Source organism: Saccopteryx bilineata, chromosome 4 (assembly GCF_036850765.1).
Source record: "Saccopteryx bilineata isolate mSacBil1 chromosome 4, mSacBil1_pri_phased_curated, whole genome shotgun sequence".
NCBI lineage: Eukaryota > Metazoa > Chordata > Mammalia > Chiroptera > Emballonuridae > Saccopteryx > Saccopteryx bilineata.
Window position 1 is genome coordinate 190,782,720 of NC_089493.1, and position 20,051 is coordinate 190,802,770.

The 20,051-nt window shown below is 50.9% G+C and overlaps 2 protein-coding genes across 3 annotated transcripts in view; one reads left to right on the forward strand and one right to left on the reverse strand.

Moving 5' to 3' along the window:
* Positions 1-13,467, reverse strand: part of INSYN2B (inhibitory synaptic factor family member 2B) — a 108,931-nt gene extending 95,464 nt beyond the window's left edge. The window contains exon 1 of the mRNA XM_066273232.1: positions 13,329-13,467. The gene's annotated coding sequence lies outside the window, so the exon portion shown is untranslated. The remainder of the gene's footprint in view (positions 1-13,328) is intronic.
* DOCK2 (dedicator of cytokinesis 2) overlaps positions 1-20,051 on the forward strand; it is a 395,036-nt gene that overhangs the window by 285,338 nt on the left and 89,647 nt on the right. For both annotated transcript variants that reach the window (XM_066273230.1, XM_066273231.1), the window contains exons 28-29: positions 15,574-15,672; positions 18,373-18,467. In XM_066273230.1, coding sequence (XP_066129327.1) covers positions 15,574-15,672; positions 18,373-18,467 — 194 coding nt within the window. The remainder of the gene's footprint in view (positions 1-15,573; positions 15,673-18,372; positions 18,468-20,051) is intronic.

Here is a 20,051-nt window from a genome sequence, read left to right on the forward strand (position 1 = left end):
AACAAGAACATTGGGGCCTCAAACGAGACCTGGGGGGGGGGCCTCAGGGGACATCGTCTGACGTCACAAGGGCAGGGAAGGGCTCCTTCACAGAACCCCACCAGGCTTGACCAGACAGCGTGCCAGAGATCACGCTTTGAAGTTGTAAGGGCTTTAACATTCCAAAATGAAAGTATTATCCCTTTATGGTAAAAGCATTATTGGTGGCTTGATTCAGCGCAGTAAGCGCTCATTGTCTTAATCATGACATATGTTTGTTGTGCTGGATGCTTCGTTTTAAAGCGATAGGGGGGCTGAAAATACGTACAATCATCTTTTCTGGGGGTGGGTGAGCTCGACATGACTCTGAGTTGAAGAGACCAAATCTCAGCAGTTTCCGTGTAGCTTTAACTTATAACTGTGGATAACTTAGCCATATGGCATGCCCACACTCCTAATTGTAAGCATTAATCGGGCACTTATTCCGTGAGCAGTACTGTGTTATCCACTTAAGGAAGGGGACCACATTTATTCTACCTAAGATCCCCACGGAGTCAGCATTACTTACAGAGGCCTACACAGTAAGAAACGGGGGAGCCAGGGTGCAAGTTCAGCTGTGGGGGGGCTTTGCATCCCCTCCCTCAGAGTGGAAGGAGCTGGCTTCGTAGTCTTGTTTAAGAGGTGGGGACCAGAAAGGGACAGCGACCTGCCCTGGGACGCACAGGAAGCAAGAGACAGGACGGGCACCGGAACTGAGTTCTCCTAATTCTGGGCCCAGTGTTGTTCCTTACAGAGTCCGTGGGACATGAGGCCAGAAGGAATGGCCAGGATTCCAAAGGCTGATCTCCTTCCCACGCAGGCTGAAGCCCTCACACAGTGAGGAAGTTGCTTTCCACGACAGGCAGGAAAACTGTTTAGTTAGAACAGAGCCCCTTGCCCATCTGTGTGTCCCCCTCCAAGCCGACCCAGATCAGCGCCAGCCATTTCAGTCTCCTCCCAACCTGCGCCCCATTTAGTCTTCCATCTGAGACCATAGATCTATTTATTCGTTGAGCAAATAGCAAATATTTGTTGAGGACCTACTGGTGAACCAGGTACTCCATTGCAGATGAAGAGGTAGGAGAAACCAGGACCCTGACCCAGTCTCTGCTTTCACGGTCCTAAGGCATCAATAGATAAGGAGAGGACTCCTGAAAACTGTTGCGTGCGTGCTGTCAGGGACGATTATGGGGACGCGAGAACTCAGGGAAGAGCCCCCGATCTAGCTGGGGGCGGAGAGAGCCCCAGAGGCTTTTTTGGAGGATGTGATTTCACATGTGACACCTGAAGTTCAGGAGAGGTGACGAGGCAGATTCGTAAAGGGAGGTGTGTGTCTGTGTGTGTGCATGCGCGTGTGGGGGCACACGCAGATGCTGCAGCTGGGAACACCGTGGACAGGCTGTCAGAGGCGATCAGAGTACGATCTGGGTAAGTGAGTTGGAGGGAATTAGGACGCGTTCTGTGCGGCCTGCTAGTGGAAGTTAGAACTGAAGTTGAAAAGGCGCCCGGTCGGGCAGGGGCCTGCACCCTCTGCTGAGTGGTTTGGATTTTTTCTCTAACAGTTTAGTCGGGACCCACTGAAGATTTTAAGCAGGAACGAGAATTGGTCTCATTGCATTCTAGTAAGATGACGCTGTGACTGCAATATGGAGGTGAGAGGGGGGCAGAGTGGGAGGCAGGAGACCACTTAGGGGGTGGTGGCCGTCACCCAGGTCGCGATGCTGGTAGCTTCGGTCAGGGCAGTGAGTGTGGGGGTCAGAGAAATGAACACATGGAAAACAGAGTTCTGAAACTCCAGGGCCTGGTGATTTATGGAGTGTGAGAGGAGAGAGAGAGGAGAGAGAGAGAGAGAGAGAGAGAGAGAGCAGGATTAAGGAGGACTGTAGCCAGACTCTTGTCTCGAGCTAGTTCTGAGCAGGAGTGTGGGGGCGGGGGGCTCTCAGAGGGGAGAAAGGCTGTTGACATGTTTATTATGAGCTGCCGACGGGGTGTCCCAAGGGAAATGTCCAGTAGGAAGTTGGACTCCTGGAAAGCTCTTTATTTACCAGAAAACACCGGAAGGCTGTCAATGCTTTATAATTGATGACCTTATGAGAAATGACCGAAAGAATGACAGCTTGATGCCAATCCCAGACTGCTTATTCTAGCTCATGATATGGCTCAGGGAGGTCAGCTAACCAACAGAGGCCCTGTGGGACCTGGGACAGCTGAGAAGACCATTGTTCTTTAAAAGCACAGAAAATGAGACCGAGTTCCCAGGCTCTTCCATGAGAGTTCACTCACTCATTTGGGTAACTTTTCACTAAGCACTTTCCACGTGCCAGGCATTGAGGGTACAGGTACAGGATATGGAAAAAGGTCCCTGCCGATATCTCCAGGGCCAGTGGAGGACACAGACACACGGACATGCGATTACGACTCCATGTTACAGGCAAAGGAGTGTTGGATGTCAGTACTCAAGAGACCCGGCTGTTCTTGGATTTTGAAATGCTAAATATTGCCATGGAGTAGGTATGGGTACTTGTAGGATGCTTTTCAGTTTTCATTTTGATAAACTGTGCAAGATTCACAGCTGTGGAGAGACTGGGCCTTCAAATTAAGTTTCATTATTTTTACAATTCTCAACGTTATCACCATTCTGACTCCTTCCCAAGTCCTTAGAAAGACCACCCCCAAAGTCTACTCAGCTGATGCTGTATGAGTGGTGATGAAGACAATGACAGGAGAAAGGATTGAGTGTTCTCGGAGCAGAGGGAGAGAGTGCCCAGTTCTGTTGAGCGCAGAAGAACATCAGGTGGAATCAGAGAAGGCTTCCTAGAGGAGGGAACGGCATGTGCATGGATCTTTAAAAATGGATTGGACTTCAGGGTGTATACATGAAGGTACCCATGGTTTATGCAAATGCCAAGGGAGTGAAGAGAAGTTTAGAGTAGATGGCATGGTTGGGGGGGGGTAGGGGAGAAACAGGATTCAGATGGTGGGCAGTCTTGAATGTCTTCCTGGGGAGACATGAGGGCAGGAAGGAAGCGGTGAGAAAGAGGCCATACGTGCAAATGCCCACAGGGACCAGGCAGGGACATAAAAGAACTAGTAAGGTAACCACCTGTCCCAGTTTAAGAGTTTCCTCGGACACAGGACTTTAACGCTAAAAGCAGGAAAGTCCTGGGCAAACCAGGGCGAGTCGGTTACCCAAGAACAGAGCCAGGCCTTGGCAACCTGCAAAGTGCAGGTCCACCTCCTCAGCCCCCCACCCTCTTCAGAGCCAGCTCCCAATCCTACCATAGGGGAACTCAGAATAGAGTCTTAGATTTTCCCAATATCTAAGAGAAGCTGAAAATCCAGAATTTCATGCAATAGCTACTGATATTTAAATGTTGACCACAAAAAAAAGTCCGATGTTTTAAAAACACTGCTGGCCAGACAAAGCACTCCGTGGGCTCTGTGAAGCCTGTGGGCTGCCAGTCTGAGGATGTCTGGGCAAGGTGACGAAAGCAAGGCTGCCCACACCCCCCAGTTCCTGCCCCGAGGCTCCTGAAACACACGTTGAGATGATTTTCATTATGCAGAGTGACTTCAGTGATCAATCGTTTGGTTTCTAATTTGATGTTCTTAACCAGATCGGGAGGCTGGGCACAGAACCTAATAGATCAAAGCAGGAATGAACAGTGGTAATAGAGACACCCATTTAATTTTTTTTTCAAAGATGAAATTAGTGCTCAATGGCTTGTTGTTCTTCCCCAACTCTGGAAGCCTATGTGGTAAGGAAGATAAAGAAGACTGTGCATCTCAAACGTCCCCCTTCTTTGTTAGTTGAGGTCCGTTCATTCTGGGTATAATGGGCAACCATTAGACTGACTGGGGAAAAGACATCATCCTTTTGTCTGTAGGGAAGTGAGAGGCTCAGGGGTCAGCATTTGCAGGCAGGAGGGAATTGTGTCGTCTTAACACTGTGGTCAGCATTGTTGGAGTCTAGTACCAACTCTGCCACTTTCAGAGGCTGTGTGACCATGAGGAAACCACTTAACCTCTCTGGTCCATGGCTTCCCCGATTGTGTTACAAAGAGGCTGGCTTGCAAGGACCCCTCCAAGAATCACGCTTCCCATCAACTCTCTAATTCTAAGCTGTAACTTTGATTAGACTCTGGCCAGGATAGCCTCCAGTCTGCCGGGGTGAGAAAGTCAGACGGGGTGTTAAAGAACAAATCAGTCCAGGCCATAGTGACATCTTGTTTCTCTTCTAGATGGAATTAGTAGATACGGGCTGTAGTAAGTTGCCCTGTCTGGATGCCACCGGGCCGGCTCTCCTGATGGCATTTTCCTTTGTGTCGCCTGATTTTCCTTTAATTGAGTGCAGCGCAGAGCAGAGCGGTGGGAGCTGGGTGCAGGAAGAAGGCGTCCAAGGCGGGGACTCTCTCTGACCAGGGAGCCTCCTGCTCCAGGAGAGCAGAGGGTGGAGCAGGTGGGGGCGGACCTGCCTTCCTGCCAGGCAGCAGTGTCACCTTTATTAATGGTGACGGGGAGAGGGAGTCAGCAGGCAGCTCATGCAGACTGCCGCGGATGGTAATTGGAAGGTGTTGTTACCATTCCAAAGGACAGGGAAGCGAAAGGGGGACAAATGGGAATTTAAGAGGAGGGAGGGAGGTGAGCAGAGGGAAAGAATGTAAAAAAAAAAAAAAAAAAAAAGAGTATGATGTCACTGGGAAAATTGCAAACCAATAAATCAATGCGGTGTCATCCCCGGATCAGAGAGGATACAGCCTGAGGAGGAGCCAGGCCTGACTGGAAGCAGGAGGTAGTGTTCTCGCCGGGGGTCCACTGAGCAGGAGTCCCAGGAATGGCCTCCATGCCCTTCTGCCCTTTCCTCCTTGAGCCTTCTGGGTTTATGCTTTCTGTTTTTCCTACAAACAACATCAGAGGCGATGCTCTACCCGGAAGGACTTTGCAGGGGCTCATCACTGTGAAGCCTCGAGTCAGCTTCACAGACAGTTATCTCTGAGTTCAGCTCCGCGGGATTTTTCTCATCACTGCGATCAGCTTCATAAAAGCCGGAGCATGATGATCCTGCTGGTTTGTACTGTTACCGGATGAAATAGTGCTCCCTTTATCGAGATGAAGAGAGCAAGGACTTGGGTAGCTAGCTCCCTTTAGTTCTCAGGACCTTGTCAGCAGAGAAGGCCACCGGGCAGGCCGGCGGACACCCGTATGTCATCCCACTGCCTACCCATTGAGGCTCAAAGCCCTCGGCCCGGCACGCCAGACCCTTCCGGTCTGCCGCTCCCAATATGGCCCGTGACCGCCTCCGTAAACTTCTGCGGTGCCTCCGCGCACACACACAGCAAGCAGCCGTTGGGCCCTGGTCCCTGGGTGTGCTGGACGGTGGACCACTAGCAGCAGGAACGAGATCTACGTGGGGAGGCGGGGAAGGGGCTACAGGAGGCCTGGTTGGAAAGTGGGGCTTGAAGTTTAGAACGTGGTGTGAGAGACCCTCTTCATTCTTTATCCCTCATGAAGGGAGTATGAGGGATAAACTTTCATCTACAAAGTCATCATCCCTCCTGAACACGACCTTGCCTGGCTGCCCAGGTGTCCACTCGTGTGTTTGTCTGCCTGCCCCACACTCCTCTTAGCCTGGAGGGTTTGCAGAGGGAGACAGAGGGCAGGCCGAGTGGGGATAAATCATCCTTCGCACGGCAGCTCTCCAGGTCCGCAGGGAGCTTTACATCGTCCTCCACGAGTCAACCAGAAGCTGACTCTGCCCTTCCCCCACTCATCAACAGGCGGTTCCCAGGGGGGGTGGACAGGGGCTGAGGCTGAGCGTGGCCACAAGGCTGGCGGAGTGCCACCGGTTGCCAGACTCCGCCCGGGACCCGCCCTCCTCTCTGTCCCCACGACAGTCCTACAGGCAGCGTGCCCTGTGACCCCTGTTTCAGAGGTCAGAGGGCCAAGGCTCAGAGAGGGAAAGCCACTTGCCCAAAGTCCCAGACTATGTCAAGGAGAGCTGGGGTTTGACCCCAGGAGCTAGGATGCTCTCTCCGGGGTGTGTCAGGAAGGCTGCTTCTATGGGAAACCAGATAGACAGACGTCCTGATATGTGGTGTTCATGTCTCACACTGGGCCATTCTTGACCTTCAAAGCCCCAAGCAATACTGAAAATGGAGAGGTTATCCTCAGTGGAGCTTTAAGTCATGGGAGACTTATATGCCATAAAGCATAGTTGTTAAGAGGGTTGGTCTTGTCTATGTAGCTGTGTGTCTAGCCTTAACAAGTTATCTATACGCTTATATCATCTGCCAAACTAGCTTCATCCATCCATCCATCCATCCATCCATCCATCCATCTATCCACTCACCCATCCACCCATCCACCCATCCACCCATCCACCCACCCATCCACCCATCCATCCATCCATCCATCCACCCACCCATCTACCCATCCACCCATCCACCCATCCACCCATCCATCCATCCATCCATCCATCCATCCATCCATCAATGTATCTATCCATTTCTCCATCCGTCCTTTTTTCTCTATATAGGCACGAGAAATGCCTAGAATCTACCTTAATATTTTAGAGGTTTCTGAATTGCATTGATTCATAGTCAAGGTTAGGCAGGGGGTGTGTGTGTGGTACGGAGAACCATCATGCCCTTTTCCCTTCTTCACGGGAATGCTTCATTTTCACATGAAGATGATAGCATGGTTACAAAACAATGGTCTGTTTTACGTTGCTGAAGGAGATCAAATGCATTCTGGAGTCAAGCCGATCTCGGCAAGTCCTGTCGCCTCCCTGCTCCTCCGTCCCCTCGTCTGTAAAGCACACACGGTTTTTACCAACGTTGACTGGAGGTTGGGGGGACTCAGTGCGAGGAAGCATGGACAGCGCCTGTCCCACAGCGAGTGCTCAGCCACCGGTGCCCACTGTGACCGTCGGCGTACGTTTTTAGCACAGCGTCTGACGCAGAGATGTCCAACTAACATCAGCCCTCCTCCTCCCAGTCCTTTTCTTCCCTAGCTACCACCCTGTGAAAAGTCCTGAGTGGTGGATACAGAGAGGGCTCAGCATGCTGCCGACGCACACTGTGCCCTTGAAATGGTAGTTGGTGTTGTCCTGTAGCCCACGGAGCCTCCCGCCTGAGACGTCGCCTCTACCCTGTCGCAACACCTCTTCCTCTTGACGGTTGGCCTAGGTGTCATGTATAACCTGGGTGCACATGTTCGCAGGAGAAGGCGAAGGGCTACTTAGGAGCCTCATCCAGAGCCCACATCCTCCTGGTACCCCCCTGCTCTGATCCCCCCCCAGGTAGATGCGAGCTGAGGACAACACCAGATTGCTCGGGACTCAGAACAGACTTCTCCGCGCAGCCTCTCCCGAGGCTCCCAGCGGGAAGCTGGGGAGACCATCACTGGTGTATGTGCCTAGGGTGAATCCTCGTCTCTGAGCCATTCATTCTTCTTGCAATCATAGGGGTGAACTTCCCCACCCACCCCGCCCCACCGATGTCATTAGAACATTTAGAGTAATCACCTGTTCGGTTAAAAACTAGGGTGTCCTGAATGACAGCCACTCCGCTGGTAAATGGGCTACTCAGGTCCCAGGGACTTGAATGGCTTTAACCAGAGACTGGGAAAGGCCGGAGAAGTCGTCCCCCCCCCCCCATTCAGCTCCGAACAACAGGGCGACAAACTCAGGTGAAACCAGAACCCACATCCACGCCTCCCCAAGGAGGGCCCGAGTCTCCTCTAGAATAATCGCTTAGTGAGAAACTCTCTGCTGAGGAGCGTGACACTGCCATGCACAAGGAAGAGGCAACACTGAACACATAACTCGCGTTTTTCATGGGTCCACGGCCCCAGGAGCAGCCCCAGGGTCGGGGCTTGGAGATGGGACAGTGCACTAAGATGTGGAAAATGCCTCCTCAAAGAGGGGTCTTTAAAACACACAGCAGCCAGGCTGAGCTTCTTAGTACTCGAATCGATGGCCTCCCCTTTGCACCTGGAAGAAAATTCAAGCTCTTGCCTCTGATCCATGGGACCCCACAGGATCTGGCCCCTGCCTGTCTCTGACCTCAGCTTATACTGCACCTTCCCTCGCTTCATGCCTGGCCTTCTCAGGGCTCCTCCGTTACCCCAAGCACATCCTGCCTCAGGGCCTTTGCCTCTGCTGCTCGGTTGCCCCGAATGCTGTTCTGTCAGATTCCTGCATGACCAGCTCTCATCATTCAGATCTCCACTAAAACATCCGCTCTCTAAGAGGCCGCCTTTGTCTCCCCACTTGAAAAACAGGTCCCTTTCCCCTTCATTCTATCTCATGGCTTTGTAATATTTTATGAGTAGTAGATATATCCACTTGTCTAAAATGATCTTACTTGAGTATTTACTTTCTTACGATATGTTTCTCCATCCCTGGCCCTTAAGAATATGAGCTCCTGAGGAAGAAACCCCTTGTAATCTCACTGACGGCTGTATCCCCAGCACCTAGAAATGTGCTGGAACATAACAGACGCTTAAACAATAGGTGTGAAAGAATGATCTCACTCTGGCTTGATCAAACATATGGAATTAAGATGGAATACCCTCAGAGTTGAACAAAATCCTTTCATTTCTGGCCTCTCTTAAAGCAACACCTGACCCTAATTTTTCATAGTTCGTGTGTGTGTGTGTGGGGGGGGTCCCTATAGCATTCTTTCAGAGATGGAGAACATTATAATAAATTTAGTCTCTCATCTATAATAGCAAATGGTTATCGATCCCACACTGTGTGCAAGTTCAGTTCTAGGTTCTGGCAACCCCGCTATGAATAAGTGGACGGACGTTTCTGTCCCCGTGGAGCCAGTAGTGCTGGCCCGGGAGGCAGGGTGGGTGTGTGGAAAGAACGCAGGGTTTGGAGTCAGAAAGACCTGACATTTAATCCCTGACCCACCATATACCAAGTCTCTGTCTAGGCCAGGGGTCGGGAACCTTTTTGGATAAGCGAGCCATGAACACCACATATTTTAAAATGTAATTCCATGAGAGCCATACAACGACCTGTGTACATTACGCATTATCCAATAAAAATTTGGTGTTGTCCCGGAGGACAGCTGTGATTGGCTCTAGCCACCTGCAACCATGAACATGAGTGGTAGGAAATGAATGGATTGTAATACATGAGAATGTTTTATATTTTTTCTATTAAAGCTTTGTCTGCGAGCCAGGTGCAGCCATCAGAAGAGCCACATCGGGCTCGCGAGCCATAGGTTCCCGACGCCCGGTCCAGGCAAGCTGCTGGGCCTCCGTGCGTCTCCCTTTCCTCATCTGCAACATGGCCATAAAGCTGAACTCCTGAGGTTGTCGAGGTGAATCAGTGAGATGAGGAACGAATGGAACTTGCCCGCCCCCCACCTCCCCTTGGGATTAAACATCCCACTGTGTCCTCTGGAAGATTTAAAGTTACCCCCCACTCCACAGCCATGTGCACTGGCTCCAACCAGGATCGCGGAGAGTGTTAGCTTCAAAGGAAGAAGGTATGACAGGTTCAGGTGCCTTTTCCAGCCTTGATTTAAAGCAGCCTTGTCACTTCTCCCTCCTGCTCCCTGTCAGTGAGGACAGCTCTCTGAGGAGACGGCACACCCGCAGTTCTGGCCCTGGCAGTGCTCGGGGACTGATCCATCACGAATGCCCACGGCGCCAGGCGGGGTTGCACACAGCTCACTCTACAAGGGTTGACGTGTTGTACACATGAGTGTCAGGGCACATCCAGAGTACGCGGCATCCAAGTGGCACCTTTCTGTTTTCCCTGTGGTGTGGTGCCTGTGACGCAGAACAGGTCGCAGGAAAACCCTGGATCCATGCCCATCAAGAAGGTTACCCTGAAGGAAGGTGACTTGGTTAACACTACCACACCGCGGGATCCCCGGGTAACCAAAGAACATCACTGCGCGCAAAGACGGACACCTCCTAAGGCAAACGGGTGGGGGGGGACTAAGTGTTCAGTGAAGACAGTCTGATGTCCTGCTTTTGACACTGTTGCCACTCTTTCTACCTGCCAGCAGCTATCCCCAAATAAAAGAAACCTCCCAGCATGCTCTGTTCCAAGAGACACACTTTCGATTTACTAAACAGGCGGACACTGAGCAAGTTGTCAACCAACAGCAGAGTCAAAAGACACTTCGCGCTTGGCCCCCCGTTGTGATTTGGAGCGCTTGCTGTGTCCACAGACAGTCACCGCCTGGTGAAGCAATCACTTTCCTCTGCCCAGGTCAGGAGCTTCAGTTAGCTGATCGATCGGCACAGTTTCCCTGGACCAGAGTCAGCAACAATGACAGTCATCGTAATAGCTGATAACGATGGAGGGCTTTCTAGGTTCTAAGTGCTTAACACAAATTGGTTTCATTCTCACCTCAACTGTTTGACACAGGAAATATTTCTACCCCCCCCCCTTTTATAGATGAGGGCGCTGAGGCACAAGACCCTGCCCAAGGTCACACAGCTAGGAAGGGGTAGAGCTGAGATTTGAACTCAGGCCACCTGTCTCCTAGGTGCCCACTCTGAGGATGCCCTGCATCCCCGGCGAGAACCAGATTTAAGTTCTTTGGCGCTCTTTAAAGCTCACTGCTGCACCTCAACACTTAGCACGGGGCCCGGAACCTGGTGGTTGTTAAGATGGAACACATGCGCTGCCCAGACACCACTGCAAACCGCCACTCCGGGCTGCCTGGGGGAAGGGAGGCCTTGGAGAGTCCCTGCTCTACCTGACACCACAGCCTCCCACCTCCGCTCCTGGATCCACCACACAACCAGCTCCAACTCCATCCAAGAATAAAGTCTGTTATGTAACCGCACGGCGGACACGGGGGTACATGGAAAGGCAACCTCAAAGTGGCACCGGCCACTGTTAGTCTCCGAAGGAAATAGATGGTCCGAGTAGAACTTTCCATCTCCCTGCGAGCCCCCCCGCCCCCAGCATGCAAACTTTCCTTGGTGCTTTCTAGAATTTATTTTATTTTGGTCGAGCACATTATTTGAAGTTACTATAGCAACGTGTCACCAGCTGGTATCACATAGTAATATTGGCATTTAAGTGGCAAGCTCCCGAAGTTGGCTGTTTTCCTGCCTCTGCGATCTCGTCACCCCCCACTCACCTGAGGTGAGCGGAGGACGCCTTGGCCGCTGCCACGCCTCTCCCCTCTCAGTCTGTCTGTCTGTTTGTCAAGGCTGGGCAAGCCCGGAGCCTTTTCCTGGCTCACGGGGCACTGCAGGGGTCCTGACTGGTGTGTGGAAGGGTCTGCATTACAGCTGATTAAATAGAGACGTTTGAGTTGAGTGTTGTAAAACTATTGGCCATGTCAGTAGGATGATGGTGGTGGTGATAACGATGATGATGGTGGTGTGGTAGTGGTGAGCAGGAAGAGGAGGAGGAGGAGGAAGGAGGAAGAGGAGGATGCTGTTTTTATGCAGAGGAGTAGAATGATCTGGTGGGAGGGCTACTCTCCTGATCACAATCACCTTGTATCCCAGCTAACTGATACCAGTCACACAAGACTGGCTTTTTCTTCCTCTCCTTTGTCATCGTACAGTGAAGAGACCCTGACCCTTTGCCTTTGGAGCTCAGCTCCCCCCCCCCAGGTGTGCAGCACCTCCCCACATGCTGACGGGCTGAATTAGTTAAGAGGATCGATCGTCTGGGGTCTCTGGAGGGGCTTCCATCGGGGAAGTAAGTCCCGCTGCTCAAGGCGTTAAATAGACGACCCCCCCCAACACGTCAGCTGAACGCCCGCGATGATTACACTTATTTTTACACGTTTGACCTAGTTTCAAACTGTGTCTCTTCACGCTGTGATTCATTAGCTACATTTTAAACCACCCCGAAAGGAGTCGAGGTGACTCTGCCTGGTTTACGCCAGCGTCTCGCATACAGTTTCTCTCCCCGGAATGTAATATGTAGGTCCCCCTGGTATTCCGTTTTAAGAAAAGCAATTTCCCATCCATAATTTCCCATCCGGCTTGCTGCTTGGCTGTGGGTGAGTGGCCGCCTCACGCCTTGGTTGTTAAAATATATGTCCACTACAGAATTTCTGCCAGGGCCGGGGTAGGGGGGATTCTCACCAGCCTGGACCGCAGGGCACCCTTCCACCCCGCGGCTCCCCATGCAGTATTCAAAGGCTTTCCCCTGCTGCTCACGGGGCTGGGAGGCTGGGCTCCCGCACTAGAAAGTTTGAGCTATGCCAACATTGGGAGTCTCTGAGTTGTTAGGAGAGATGCAGTCTGATCATCGCCCCCGCCCCCAATTCCTCTCTCTCTCTCTGCTGCTGGGCATTTAAAACAAGGTAGATGTAGAACTCAGGTCTCAAACTTGTGACAAGGGGGAGGGGGCAGGAAGCAGAAAGGCGGATGGAGGACCGTGTTGAGGATAGTACTGGGAAAGGGATACACGTCAGAGAAGCGTAATATTATTCCATCGTTCTAGCTGAGCATGACTGAGCTTTCTTTTCTTTTTTTTTCTTTTTTTTTATTTAAATGACTGGAGGAGCTTTTCTAAATCCAGACCTGCAGCAGGCGTCTCATTGCCATTTCACAAATCAGTCACATTGGTGTGATTTCTGACAGATCTGATACTAAGGTGGGCTGAACGCCCTGGTAGAAATAAAGGGGTGCTTCCAGTCGGAAGTGAGACACTGTCATTTTCCATTAACGGCCCAAATGCAGGTAACTTGTGTGCAAACTTCACTCACATCGCACTACCGAGAGGCACCCGGCCGGGTTTTTCCATGTGGTTTGCTGGTTAGCACGGAGGAATGGGCCAGCCGGTAAGAGTCATTCTGATTGACCGGTGAACCGAGACACCCCGGGCCAGTCCTTAGCAAAAGATAAATGGTATCTCTCATAAAATGGTCCCTCTTTCTCTAGATGGGGGCTGGGCCCCCCCCCACCCCTTTTAATTTTTCTTCCAAAGCGAAGCATGGAAGTTTCTCTAAACAAGGCTTAAATCAAGACAGCCTTTTCAGGGTAATGCCAGTGAACTTGAGCGCTGAGGTTTATGTTTTTGCTCTTTCTTCCCCCTTTCAAATTCAAATCAAGCCATTGGAAATAGCAGGCATTCCGGATCTATGCATTTGGGGCAGCCTGCAGCTCCGACAATGGTGAATTCCCCACCACACACACACACACACACACACACACACACACACCTACCTCACAATCCCGGGAATCATTTAAGCCAAAGCTTTAAAAGTAAACTTACTGTCCAAGAGACGGTCGCATTTTCTCCCACAGGACCACCGATCACACACACACACACACACAGAGAAATGAAACCTACTCAAATCTCTTACCTTGAAGCAGTGGGTAACCTGCAGAGGAAGCCCCCCTTCCCTTGCAAAGCGAGCCAGGCTTTGGCCAGCAGCAGAATTACTCCAAAAGAGGGAATAATAAGTCCTCTCTATTGTAATCTTCACTGTTTAGATGCAAGAAGTGTAGTGGCTCTGCTCACGTAGGAATAAATAAAAAGCCGAGCAAACTGCACAGCGCCTACCATGTGAGAAGGAAAGACCTCTAGCGGCCACAGGCTGAATTCTTGGAGGAAGGGAGGAGACGGAGAGAGTAGAGGAAACATGAGTGCCTCTCTCTCTCTCTCTCTCACACACACACACACACACACACACTCCTCTTGAACTCTAAAGATTTCTCCTTTCTGGCACCCAGCCTGGCCGGAGGGATAAACAAGAAATAAAGCCTGTTTCTTGGTTTAAGTGGGACCTGGTTAAGTTAGCAGTGCTGGTGGTGCTCTCTGGTTTGAAAGGGACTGATAATTCCACAAACTCACTCACCCTCTGGGGGCCTGGGCAGGGGAGAGGATCTGACTCCCTGGATGGCCGGGCACGTTTGTTTGCCCCAGTGCAGAGGTCAGAGTCCCCCATCAACACACACACACACACACACACACACACACACACACGAGGCCGACGGTGCTGCTCCCCAGAGCGCCCCTTGATATTCGGAATCCTGTTCGAGGAGGAGTCTGCATTTTCATTCTGTGCTGAGCCCCACTAATGACACAGCCGGCCTTGCCAACTGGGAGGAGAGCACACTCTCCCCAGCGTCCCGAAGGGAAGGGGCCAGGAAGCCAGCGAGGAGCCCTGTCTTTGGGAGCCCCTTCGGGGAGTGTGAACTTCAGGAGCATCCGGTTCACGGAAGACTTCCTGTCCCACCAGGAGGGCCTTCCTGGGGACATCAGGCTGTTCTTGCACCTCTAACTGGACTGCAAACCTGTCATCTGGGAGCTTATTTTTATTTCGTATTTGTTTTGTATTTTTTAACAAATGAAGAAATGGAGAGTTTTTTGGTTTTAGGGAGTGTGTGTGTGTGTGTGTGTGTGTGTGTGTCTTTAACAAAGACAGCAGTTCGTGACAGCAAAACCCATTCTCTTAGTTCCACTGTAATATTTCCGGGCCCATCTCTCTGGTGTGCGTGAGGTCCAATACCCTTTAGCAGTGGGGTCCCCGGGAAACACCTCTATCTCACCCAGGCGACCATCTCCCGCAGCCTCACCCTTGGCCAGGCCTGGTGGGACTGCTTTGGCTAAGATAGCAGTCCCAGTGGAATCTTGCGTGAGACAATCTCGAGTGGCCTCCCTCCCCCGACTCCCCTCCAGTGTATTGGTAGTCCGTACTCCCTGTGCCAGGTTTCCAGAGCAGATCTCCCTAAATTCTTCTTGCAGACACTCCCTCAAACGGAAAGCACACCCCGATACTGACTCATAAAACCTGGGAGGGCAGACGCAGGGAAGTGCATGCGAGCAGACTCTGGCGCACGGAGGGGTGTGGTTCTTGCTCCTGTAGCCCACAGATCCTGCCAGACCCACCTAGTCTCCAAGTCCTCATGCTGATTTCCCTCTTGGATGTTAATCTTACTTGCCCAACTAGATCATGAGCAAGAACCACCTCTTCTCACTTCTTTTACCCTCCCTGGCCCCTAACAGGTGCTGGTCCCTGTAGCTGCTAGCCTCTCCCTGGCTCAGTCCTGGGGGTCCAACCACCAATTCTCCTGTAGAGAACTTCAGTCCATTCCAGGTGCTACAGAGGCCATTTGATTCTTCTGCTACACTTCTTGGGGTAGATATGGGTGGGTGATTGTCCTACTGTACAGACGAAAAAAATCGGTGCTTAGACATGTAGGATTATTTACAAGAAAGTCAAACTGTCTTCAGGATCTCGATGGAGGCTGGATCTCCTGACACCAACTCAGGGCTCTTTTCCCAAAACATGCAAGCAGCTGGCAACGTAATGAGTAGGGCCTTATATTCTATATCTGGAGCTTCTGTTACAGTCGCAGGCACATAAAAGGTGTTCAGAGAATGATTTTTGGATGAGTGAGCTGATGACTGAGCCAGAAAGAGACATTTCTTCAAAGAGAAGTTTAATGTGATCATTTGGGAAGGAGACATTCTCCATCCCTGGGGGCCATTATTATTCTTGCCTGCAATGGTTGGGGCGTCTGAAGTCAAAGAAATGGAGAAGATGAATGTCACGGTCCTCTCTCCAGTATTTCATGGCGTGCGTGTCTCTTTGTTCCTTACAGAGTCACTTTGTGGCATGTATGACGGCCATCTTGGACCAGATGGGCGACCAGCACTACTCCTTCTACATCGAGACCTTTCAGACCAGCTACGAGCTTGTGGTGAGTCTGTAGGGCGCTAGCCGGGGAGACGTGTCACACTCCTGCTTCTCAAGAGTTTAGGGCAAGAAGGGCTCCCACTGTGGACCTGAGTATGCGTGTGTCTGAGTTTACAAACAGGACTGAGGGTTCCCATGTCTCATTCCCATTGGGCCTGAATGTGTCCTCTGGGACATGTCTTCAGTCCAGAGACAAGCCCTGAATGTCTAGTCTAGATGGTTTTGTTTGTTTTTACTTACTTATTTTACTGAGAGAGGAAGGGGGAGAGAGAGAGAGAGAGAGAGAGAGAGAGAGAGAGAGAGAAACATCAAGCTGTCCCTGCATGTGCACTGACCAGGGATTGAACCCGCAACCCCCTGCACTTCGAGATGATGCTCTAACCAGCAGAGCTATCCAGCAGGCCTGGTCTAGATATGGTTTAACACGTATTTGTTGATGAATCGTGAACACTTGGGGGCTCGAGGGCATGAATGTGTGAGTCGCACGGTCTCGGGTTTGGATCCAGGAATCGTCACCGGTTAGCTGTGTGACCACGGGCAGGTTAACCTCTCTCAGGCTTTGGCGTCCCCGTCTGTAATGTGGGGAAAATATCGTGTATGTCACAGGGCTGTAAAGGGGTTGAACGAGAGCGCAGCAGCTCAGTGAGAGACAGCTGGGGCTGCGTTCTGACAACAGGCGTGTCGGGGAGGGTGACACGCTAAGCCCCCGTCTTCTTCTGGCCTCTCGGGACTCATTTGCTACAGGACGGTCTGCCTGTGGCCTGTGGCCTATGGCCTGCGGGTCTCTGCTTCTGTCGCAGATGCCTTCATCAACATAGGGCCCAGCCTGGGCTGTCCCGGGGCTGTAGCAGCCTGGTGCTTCGTCCTCAGCATGGTCACCTTTGTCACTCTCTCCTTGCTGCTGCCATCCATATTCAGGGGTTCGGCTCCCAGAGACCCACTTTCAGCTCTCCTGGGAGAGACCACAGGCCCCAGAATTGGACGAACCTCGGAGAACGACCCGTGTGGAGGGAACCATTAGGAAGCTAATTACTACCCTTCATTCATTCATTCATTCAGGGCAGAGACTCTCCTTGTTGGGGTAGGATGGCCAAGAAATGGAACCTCCTTCTGGATATAAAACAAAATCAAAGCTTAGAAACAGAGGTTCCCCCCCCCACCACCATTATGTTCTCTCTGTCTCAGGACATGGAAATAAAAAGACCAGGCTCATAATGTTTGAGCCTTGGGGAAGGAAAGGTGGGAAGGGAGGTAGGAAAGAGGGCTTTTATTTACTGAACATACACACTTTCTCATAGAAACCTCACAACAGAACGACATAGGTGTCACTGCTCACTGTTATAGGTCCACTCTCTGCCGGCTCACGGCCCTCCTGCTAACACGGGGCAGAGGTAGAGGGTGAGTCTCTGCTCCAGCCCTCCCTCCACGTTACATCACCTCACTCAGGAGCCGGGGGGCCGTCTCCGTCCCCACAGGAAGGGAATGTGTCCGTGACCATACCCACAGCTCCGCAGAAAACACCCAGGATGCAAACCAATACCCGCCATCATGGTCCCCGCGCACTTAGCGAGCACCCGCGGTGGGCCGGGCTCTGTGCAAAGCGTCTTCTAGACCAGTGCTCACGCCTTCTCACGGCGACCCTTGTGGGTAGATGCTGTCTTGAAGCTGCTGATGCAATCTGGGACATAAATGCGTTGCGGGGACTTTCCCTAGAAGCAAAGATGGCTGGGAAGGAACCAATCTTATTTCTAGAATTTTGCAATCCAGCATGAAGCAGTGATTTTTGAATTATATCCCCCCCTCCTTATTCTCCTCTACCATAAATGCACACGCACGCGCGCACGCGCACACACACGCACACATTTCAGCCCCAGCTCTTCTACTCTTATCTGCTTTATATACATTTTAGGTTCCAGGTAAGATGTTCTCTGAGCAGTGAATTCTGCCATTAAAATGATTTAAAAACTGCTGGCTTAAGGAAAGCTCTGAACGGGATTCCTGTGGACTTTAAATTCTACAGGTGAAGGCTGTTCGAGTTCATTTCCACCCACCCCCCCTCCCCTCACCCTCATCAGGAGGGTCCTTCCCGGCAGTGATTCTGGCCTCGGCTACTCAAATGGCTCTTGAATTTGTGTTCTCCGAAGACGGAGAACGAGTTTGGTCCCCTGCAGAATCTGACGGGGCGTGGCGAGGTCCACTGGGAAGCTCTGCAAGAAGAGGGGGGGAGAGTCCCTGTCGGGTTCCCCCCAATCGGCCGCGCTTCTAGCACCGCTAATTCAACGCTCATTTTGCTAATAGTTTGTTTGCTCAGTGACCTGAGGTGCTATCATGTAGCGAAGATTATTTCCCTCTCAAATACATATTTGGAGAGATGATTATAAAATTGCCACATCAATGCCTGCATTTACTTCTTTCCTCCCAAAGCCAGAATTAATAGCGCTTTATTTTGAGAGCGGTCGCGCATTTCACGTTCCCATCCATCCATCCCTCTTACACTGGCGAAACAGCCTCTCGGTCAACAACTGTGAGCTTCCATTTAAAAGTCCACTTCTATGGGCTTCGTTGGCTCTGCCCCCTGCCTTTTCTGCCCCTCCACAATATTATAAAGAAAACTATTATAAACAACCGGCGGGATCTGGGCACTTTTTAGTCTGTCCTTATAAAACAAGATGACAGGTGTAATTTTTTTTTATTACTATTTCAGGACTTCCTGATGGAGACATTCATCATGTTCAAGGACCTCATTGGGAAGAACGTGTATCCAGTAGACTGGATGGCCATGAGCATGGTTCAGAACAGGTGAGCTCCCGCTACCGCCCGCCTCCTGATGGCCGCGGCGCCCCAGCAGCCCCTTAAAGGGCCCCGGCAGGGGCAAGGTGGGGACAGTGCTCCCCAACAAGAAGAAGTTGAAGAATAACAACTCCTTTCTTTCTATTTTTAAAGCCCAGGAAACTTCTCACCCATCGTGAACTTATCTTTTGTTCTTACGGGTTTTTTTTTTCCTCCTCATGCCTTTTTATAGACCGAACTGGCTACTCCCTCACCTTCTCCGTTCTTCAAGTACCAGTTAAAATAGTATACTCCGTTTGTGAAGCCTTCCCTAAGCTTTGGGAACAGGAGAGCGTAAGGTCAGCCTTATTAAAGTGATATTAGTTTAATTTTTTTTTTCAGAATAATAATAAAATACACTCTGTGACATATGGTGAGAGAAGTTGAGGGAGTGTTGGGTTAAACAGCTTGGGATGGAGTTCTGTGCTGCAGGACTTTTCAGAGCCATTCACATGCTACCGTTGTTTCTCCAGTTGAGGCTTTTTTTTTAAATTTTATTTGTTCATTTTAGAGAGGAGAGTGGGTAGGGAGCTGGAAGCATCAACTCCCATATGTGCCTTGACCAGGCAAGCCCAGGGTTTCGAACTGGCGACCTCAGCATTTCCAGGTCGACGCTTTATCCACTGCGCCACCACAGGTCAGGCTCCAGTTGAGGCTTTAGGATAGCATTTCACGGTTTTATTTGGCCGTGGAACCAATTGGCGCACATGTATGTATGTCTCTGTGTGTGCACCTATTAACATCTCATAGAATACCAGTGTAATTCAAGTGTAACTCAGATCCCCCATGGCCCAACACAAAATTAAATAAAAGTAAGTATAACCAATTTTGGTCTTTAATGCTTTCTCTCAAATAATACTATTCCAGCCAAATGACATTCCCATCAGAACACTTAGCGGTATTTTATAATGGTCCCCTTTTCCAGTCCTCTGTCTCTCAGTAGTTCTTAGATTTCTTCCGAGTCACAGACTCCTCTAAGCCTGGGTCTTCCTGGCTCCCCCTCCTGCCCTTCTCTCTCACTTTCTTTCGGTTTCTTGTGTTTGTTTCAGGTTCTCGCCCTGGAAAACCCTTTACACTGGCTGCAAGATCTGTCTCTCTCTGCCGATGACTCTTGTTCTGTATCTCAGAAGCTAAGACTTGGCTGCAAAGGCAGAAATATCCAGAGAGGGTGGAAGAAGAGGAAGACAGGAGGCTAAAGCAGAACTCCGTAGTGGAGGGAAAGAGGGAAGGGAGACTGTGGACGTTTTTACGTAGAATAGTTTTGTCATTGGATGTAGTCTGAGAGTTTCTCTCATGTCTCCCTAAGAGCCGACTCCAGTCCCAGCCGGCCTCTGTCCCTTACTTCTCTGTCCCCAACAAGCCACTCTTCCTCTCCCCGGATGCCTAAGTGCCTAGCCGTGGGACTTGATGAGTACACTTGAGCGTGGTGCTCCTGGGGCCAGCGTCAGAGGCTGCTGAAGGGGAGGAGAGGTTTATCAAGGAAAAAAAAAAAAGAAATCTCTGTGTTTTCAAGTTTATGGTAAGAAGAGTAAAATCAGCCCAGCAAAAAAAATG